The following is an 8,323-nucleotide window of genomic DNA, read 5'->3' on the forward strand; positions in this document are numbered from 1 at the left end:
CCTGAGAAACAAGGATGGCGAGATTTTGTCCCATGTACTTTGGACATGTTAGACCAACAAGAGAGCAGGATATCCTGTTTGTTAAATTAAAGGGACAGTATAAAAGAAGACCTTCGAGAAGATGGATTAGCACAGTGGTTGCAACAACGGGCTCAAAAAAAGGATGACACAGGATGGGCACTGTTTTGTTCTGTTGTACATGGGGTACAGCACCTCACAACAGCAAAGTATAAATTCAGTTTTATCTCTACTTTAGATTTTGTATATTTTGGATTGATCAGTGATTATGTTTAAAATATCTTGATCATAGTGACTTTGAAAAATTTCATTAGATTCTCCCCTAGTTTTTGTATTGGGCTATCTTTGTTATTTCTACTATCCTGAAATTTGCTATTTTAATTACCCATAACGGCTCTTGCTAATTTTACTACCCATAAGGGAAGTTGTCATATCTTTTCTCTCCTTTATTATTATCTTTATCATTTAAAATTTTTTGTATTTGTATCCTGGCTTACTGGAATTAATTTTAATGATTCCCTTTCTGTTTAGGTATCTATCTTTCTAGATATGCTGATTTATTACAAGCAAATCCTTTGGAAGCTGGGGCAATGGGTGATGTTGTTATTTTCAAAATAATGAAGGTAACTTAAGCTCTTCATGTATCAAAGACAACATTTGATCATTTGTTAGGGATTTTCATTTGCCAAATGTTTTTAAAGTTTTGAAATTTAAAAATACATGCTTGTGTTTGCTATATAAAAAATAATTTAAAAATATTTTTTAGTGTTAGTTCCACATTCAGCTATTTATATGTGTTTTGCTTCCTGACGTGCAGTCCCCTCAATATAACAGTCCTCTTCTAACTTCCATTCACTCATCATTTCTGCCCTTTTCTGTTTTCTTAAATTAATTTTTGAGCAAATGCTGCTGCTCATAGTTTTTAATGTTCACTGTATAGGCCCGTCTATTATTTGGCTTAACTCTAGGAATAGATTCAGTTACAGGTTTGAAGGGTGTCTAATAGCCATCGTCTCCAGGTTCTACCAGTCTCTCTATCAGCCCAGTAAGTCTGAATTTTTTTATGGTTTTGAATTTTGTTTTACATTTTACTCCCCTTCTGTCCCTGACTTAATTTGATCATTCTTGATTAGAGTAGTTGGTAATTATGGCTGGGCATTAATTCACTTCTGGACTGTGGCTAGTAGTAGAGGCTGTAGTTCATCTGGTCCATTATCCTTTGGACTAATTAAGTCTATACCTGGGTCTCTGATTTTCTTCACTCTTCTGTACCTTGGGCAGGAAGAGACCATCTTAGATGGCTGCTCTAAATTTCTAAGTTCCTGCTCTAAGAAACCTTAGTTTCCTGATCACAAAAGTAGGCTGAAGACCATTGTTTTTATGGATGATGTTAGGCCAATTGACCTGGATGTAGACCTAAGCTCTCAAGTCCAGTGACTTTGTACATCAAGGTGTTTGGTTATAGTTTAAAAGTTTTCATAACTTTGGCCCCTTCCTGTATTCTGTATTACATACATAAATAAATTTGTAGCTTTTGTAAATACATATGTAGAAATGGCCACGCCAAACTACCCAAGGTTGCTTCAAAAAGTTCATGAAAAAAATGTAAAGATAGTGGGAATTTTCAACCAACTTTTTGAAGTCCCTGTGTATGCTCATTTGTGTACTCCTATTCATCAGCTCACACCTATTCAGTCATAACTGACAATGTATTCACTCCTAAATTATTGATATAAGTGTTAGCATAAGATTGTATGTATCTACTAGATCATTAGATATTGCTCTTGTTTGTCTCCCAGTGTCTCTTTGCCTTGGTCATATTGTGATGACCTCCCCCTTAGTGTATTTTGCCTTTTCCTTCACGTAATTTATTTAATACATGTTAACTATACAGGTAATGATTCTCCCTCCCTCCTATCCCTGGTAATTATCAAAGAATGCCCCCCCCCCCTTTGGGTAAACCTTTTTTTGACTTAATAGTGGTCTCATATAATATTTGTCATTTTGTGATAGATTTATTTAACTCAGCATATCTTTCAGGTTCATTAATGTTGTAAGAGGTTTCCTAGACTCATTATTATTGGATAACATTATATAGTATTCCATTGTTTATATGTACCATAGTTTATCCTTTCATCTGTCAATAAGTATTTAGGTTGTTTGTTTCCATCTTTTTGAAATTGTGAATTATGATACAATGAACATGGATGTGCATAGATCTACTTGGGATGTGCATAGATCTACTTGTATCAGCTTTTATCTTCTAAGGATGCTAACTACAAGGTCAGCAGTTTGAAACCACCAGCTGCTCCAAAGGAAATAGTTAAGGCTTTCAGTTACTGTAAGGATTTACAGCCTCAGAAACCTAAAGAGGTATTGGGTTTCTGTGAGTGGGAATTGACCGGATGGCAGTGAGTCATATTTCTAACTTTGCTGTATGCAACATTTTCCAGTGTTTGTACCTTTTTACAATCCCTCCAGCAGTGTATAAGAGAGTTCAAATGTCCTTAAACCAGCATTTGTTCTTTTCTGTTTTTTTGATCATTGCTATTATTGCTGGGGTAAGATGATGATGTCTCAGCATCTCTCTAAAAGACACTTATTACAAGCAGCTCTTTATGTATTGGCTGCCTGAATGCCTTTTTAGTGAGATGTCTGTTCATGTTCTTTCCCCATTTTTAAAATTGGATTGTTTGTCTTTATTGAGGTGTTAAAATGTCCTGTAAATTGTAGATTCATCCTTTGTTATATATGTTTGCCCAATCCCCACCTCACCCCCACTCGACTCTACATTCTCCTTTTACTCTTTAGAGAAATCTTTTAAAAATTTTATTTTTTATTTTTATTTTTTTCTCCCAGCCCAAGGCTTCCGTGCCTCTTCCTGGCCCAAAAGAACCGAAATCTTTTTTTTTAAATGAACTTAAGTGTTAACTTAATTTTTTAAGTGTTAACTTAATTTTTTTAATGTTCTAGTCATTTGATTGATCTTGGTGAACTTTTTTTTTTAGATAAATTTGATAGACTATTTAGTCCATAAATTAGGGACCTGGAATTTGCTGATAAAAAGCCCTGGTTATGCTGTGCTGTGGACTGCTAACCATAAGGTTAGTGGTTCAAACTCAGCAGCCCCTGTGTGGGAGAAAGATGAGGCTAATGTTTTTTAGAGATTTACAGTCCTGGTAACTCTGTATGAGGGCGCTGTGAGTTGGAATTAACTGGGCACTGAATTGGGTTTAAATATTGCTATAGTTTTCTTCTACGGTTCTTATAATTTTAGGCTTTATATTTAGGTCTTTGATCCAGCTTAAGTTAGTTTTTATATAAGGTGTGAGGTATGGATTCTCTTTCATGTCTCTGTAAGTGGCTAATCCAGGTTTTCTATTTTATTTGTTTATTTTTAAGTGGCGATCCATTTTTGCCGGCACCATTTAGTAAAGAGACTCTTTTCCCTGGTTAATGGAATTCGGTCCTTTGTTAAAGATTAGCTGTCCTTATTCAAAACTCACTGCCATCGAGGTGGTGCCCACTCATCATTATAGGACAGGGTAGAACCTGTGACCGATTCTTTATAGGAGTCGAAAGCCCCGTCTTTCTCCTGAGGAACAGCTGATGGCATCCAACTGCTGACCCTGCAGTTAACATCCCACTACTTCACCTAGGCTCCTCCTAGGTGTCCTTAGATGGTGGATTTACTTCAGAGTTCTTAATTCTGGCCATGGTTCAGGTATCTGTTGTTGTGCCAGTACCAGACTGTTGAGACTTGCTTGCTATAATAGTGAGTTCTGAGATCTGGAAGTGTGAAGCTTCTTACTTTCTCATTCACTAGTGCCTTGCTTATCTGGGCTCTTTTCCTTTTCAGGTAAAGTTTGTGACTAGTTTTATCTATTATTAAGATACTTTTGAGAATGGTTTACTTCTCATCTATGCTCTAAGCTTAAACAGTATTTAATAACAATCTTAAGTATTTTTTGTTTTTCCTAAGAAAAGTGTGAAGGAAAGCTAGAAATATGTTTAATAATATGCTTATTTTAATTTAAAGTATTGTGGATAGGATTTTGGGTTTTTTTGTTGTTAAGGTCAAACTTTTCAGTGATTAGTTTTTGATAACTGCTTCAATATTGGTAAAAAGTGTTGGATTTCTTCATTTACCAAGTATTAGAGGATTTATATTCTGAGGAGTATTCTATACTGTTAATGTTATACACTAAATAGTGAGGTTTGAGAGGGAACTTCACAGGTTTTCTCTATTTTAGGGTAAAATAAAGAGTATATATGATCCCATGGGAGTAAAAAGTTTGGAATCTATGTTAAATAAAAATACTCTGGACCCAACGCCAAAGCATGAATGTCACATGTCGAAGAATGCCAATAGGATTACATCACTTTTGGCATACAGAGCCTATGAGCTTACTCAGGTAGGTTCCTAAATCCATTTTAATGCTTTGTACCAAATTCTTCAAAATGTCCCTGTTCTTTCTCTCACTATACCAGAATAGACTCTGGTTTCTATACGGCACTGTCTCTGTCTATTTATTCAATGTACCCAGTAGTGTTTCATGTGTAAAGACCCTGCAGTTTTAGCTTTCCCTGCCTCTGGTTCTCAATCTGCTTATCTTCAGACCTTTAAGGCCCAAGACGCTCTATCTTTTGATAGCCGGGCACCATCAGTTTTCTTCACCACATTTGCTATGTACCCATTTTGTCTTCAGCGATCATCAGGAAGGAGCATCACAGAATGCCAGATTATTAGAACAAAGTGTTCTTGCATTGAGGGAGTACTTAAGTAGGGCCCAATGTCCATCTGCAACTTAATTCTTAGCATATAGATATAAGTACATAGATCTGTTCCCTTCTCATTATATATAAATATATTTACACTTGTATATGCCTGTATTTAGACCTCTATAGATGTCCTTTGCCTCCTGGTTCTTTCCTCTATTTCCTTTTACTTTCCGCTTGTCCCACCATCATGTTCGGCTTTCATTTGGGTTTAGTAATTCCTCACAGTTACATTGCCCTTGATTAAGCCCCAGTAGGCATCCTATGCCCTTCTCTCTGTTGATTTTAGTTCACTTGTTCCCTTGTCCCTGGGTTGTTGCCCAACCCCCCCCTTTGTATCCCTTGGGAACCGTCGATTCTGTTGTTTCTATCTCCGAGTTGTTTTTCCTGTCTATCTTACCTAGATAGAAATGCAGAGACATTAATCGCAAAAACCAGGCAAAGCCAAACAAAACAACAAAGGAAGACAAATCCAACAAAACAATAACAAAAAGAAAGCCAATGACAAAAAAGGAAAAGCCTATAAATAGTTCCAGGTTTGGTTTTTTGACCTTTAGGAGTGTTTCCCAGTTGAGTCTGATGGAGTGCCACACTCTGTCTCTAAAATCTATTTTTTGGTATTCCTTGGTATTACCCAGGGATATCATTGCTTTGCTGCCTTTGCTGCCTTTGCTCTGTTGAATGCCCTTGGTGTTTCGCCCTAGTGTGGTGAGGGGTCAGATGGGGCACAATTCCCGCACTGTGTCTCTATTGTTGTCCCCCGTTAAGGTTGAGTGAGAGGTATCATGTTTCGTGTGGTCGGCCCTATGGTCTTCTCTGTGCTTTGGCTGCTCTGAGTAGGAATATCGTCCTTGGGGCTTGGTGGGCCACATCCCTCTTCGTTTCTCCTGTGTGCTCTAATCAGACGTGCTCCTCTCCCCAAGCTGTAGCTTTAATGCTGTCCTCTGAAGTGTGCATTCTTTGAGGGAGAGGGGAATGCTATTTTTTTTAACAGACAAAATATTTACATCTGATATGGGCTGCTTGTGAAAAGTAGTGACTATGAGAGAGCTTGAGAAAGTTAATAGAAAAAGGAATGAAAAAAATAATGGATTTTTTCCCACAAACTTTTTGAAATCCCCTTGTACTCCAGGGATGTTAATCTTCCTGGAAAATCACACCACTATCAGCAACCACCCTGTTCTTTTTTTTAAAAAACAATTTTATTTTTAACTTTATACACGTCATACAGTACAATAATGAGAAGAGTTGTACAATGGTTATCATTTTCAAATCTAGAACATTTTCTTCCTTGTAGTTATTCATCTAATTTTTTTTCTAATTGTGGCAGAAATATGCACAACAGAACATACCACCCTGTTCTTTATTTACTTAGTTTTTTTCTTTTTGAACAGTCTCAGTGATGAAGACCTGTTATTGAAGACTTTTAGCCAAACATATGTTCACCAATGTTATCTGGAGCTGACTCATTTACTTGATTATCTTTTAGGTAGTAGTATTGGTAGATAGGAGCCCTGGTGGTTACAAGTTGGGCTACGATTTGCAGTCTGCAGTTAAAAACCACCAGCAGCTCCTTAGGAGAAAGATGAGGTTTTATACTCCCATAAACAATTACAGTCTCAGAAACTCACAGGGGCAGTCCTACCCTGTCCGATAGGGTCACTATGAGTCATCATCAATTTGATGGCAGTGAATGAGTATAGGTAGATATGAGGCCAAATATACCGTCTATACTCGAGTATAAGCTGAGGCATCTAATTTTACCACCAAAAACTTTTTCAGCATAAAATATGTGCTGAAAAAACTTGGCTTATACTTGAGTATATACGGTAATTATTGGTTCTTCTGATAGGAATTGTAAACTAGTTTGACGTTCTCTCCAAATTTTCTGGTCTTGTTAGAACAACCACACATTGAAACGAGCAGTTTCCTAGAGGAATGAAATTTGACTGACAGTGTTGCTTTGCTTATAAACTCAGACACTCTCTTTAAATGAAGATGACTAGTTACTTTATAGCTTAAACTCAGAGCTAGCTTGCAAGTCACAAAATCTTAATTTATAAACTGGTGAATAAATGAAATGGAGAAGCAATTGGATATTAAGAAAGGAATTGATTTCCTTAATTATTTTTCTACTCTACCTCCATTGCTTTTTCTACAGTTGGGAATCATTTTTCATTTGAAATAATGATTTAAATGGTACTTACGCTTGGTTAAGATTGTGTCCTTAGTTTATTTGAAGTACTTTTTGCATGGAGTGGGCTGAAATGAGAATTTAAGCTCCACTTAAAACGTGTTGATGAGAAAATTTGTTGGCCAGCAGGGCCAACCCAAAAGTAAATGTTTGGAATATCTGTGTACTTAAAGGCGGTTTGGGGCTCACTGGTTAAGCACTTGTATGCTAATCAAAGTGTCAGTCATTTGAACCTACTAGCTGCTCTGAAGGAGAAAGATGTGGCAGTCTGCTTCTATAAAGATTTACAAAAAAGAAAAAATGAGCTGATACCAAGGGCTCAAGTAGAAAAAAATGTTTGAAAATGATGATGGCAACATGTGTTTGATACAATTAGATGTATGGATTGTTATAAGAGTTGTAAGAGCCCCCATAAAATGATTTATTTAATAAAAAAAAAAGATTTACAGTCTTGGAAATTCTAAAAGACAGATCTAGATCTACTCTTCTGTAGGATCACTGTTAGAATTCATTTGATGGCAGTATTTTTAATCTTGGAATTTGAATATATTTTATATATATAATATTTTCAATTCCAAAGTGTATATTTATTCAGTACAAATTATCTCAGTTAAAATTGACAAGCAGTACTTACAGACATTTTCTGTCAAAGGCATTTTAAGTGTTATATACACTCAAAATAGAAGCAAATAAATTTAAAATTCTCACTCTACTTCGTGGTCTTTTTTTTTTGAGACTTGTTTGGAGGTTCTAGCAGTGGAGTGTAGCTACTCATATACCCTTGACCAAAGGATTGACTGAAGGACGTCTTCCTTCTATCGGGGAAGGTTGTCCTCTTCAGCCGAGCACGCAGCTTCAGGAGGGATGCACGTGGAGCGGTGAGGGAGGAAGGGGACACCCGCTAGCTAGCCAGATCAGCTGAAATTTTTTAAAAAGTCATTTTAATGGGGGTCATACAACTCTTATCATAATCCACACATACCTCCATTGTGTCAACCACATTTGTACATTTCTTGCCATAATCATTCTCAAAATATTTGCCTTCTGCCTAAGCCCTTAGTATCAGCTCCTGATTTTTCCTCCTCCCTCCGTGGTCCCCCCTCCCTCATGCACCCTTGATGATTTATAATTTATTATTATTTTGTCATATCTTACACTGTCCGACATCTCTCTTCACCCACTTTTCTGTTGTCCATCCCCTAGGGAGGAGGTTATATGTAGATCCTTGTCATCGGTTCCCGCTTTCCACCTCACCCTCCCTCCACTCTCCTGGTATTGCCACTCAGTGCTGGTCCTGAAGGGATCATCTGTCCTGGATTCCCTGTGTTTCCT

The 8,323-nt window shown here is 36.9% G+C and overlaps 1 protein-coding gene across 18 annotated transcripts in view; it reads left to right on the forward strand.

The window, feature by feature from the left end:
- Positions 1–8,323, forward strand: part of TASOR (transcription activation suppressor) — a 93,670-nt gene that overhangs the window by 37,090 nt on the left and 48,257 nt on the right. For all 18 annotated transcript variants that reach the window (XM_045289908.1, XM_045289909.1, XM_045289907.1 and 15 more), the window contains exons 5-6: positions 550–641; positions 4,272–4,433. In XM_045289908.1, the coding sequence (XP_045145843.1) occupies positions 550–641; positions 4,272–4,433 (254 nt within the window). The remainder of the gene's footprint in view (positions 1–549; positions 642–4,271; positions 4,434–8,323) is intronic.

The sequence above is a fragment of the Echinops telfairi genome, unplaced genomic scaffold, assembly GCF_000313985.2.
Source record: "Echinops telfairi isolate 266 unplaced genomic scaffold, ASM31398v2 ScPeMD7_31;HRSCAF=116, whole genome shotgun sequence".
In the NCBI taxonomy this organism is placed as follows: Eukaryota; Metazoa; Chordata; class Mammalia; order Afrosoricida; family Tenrecidae; genus Echinops; species Echinops telfairi.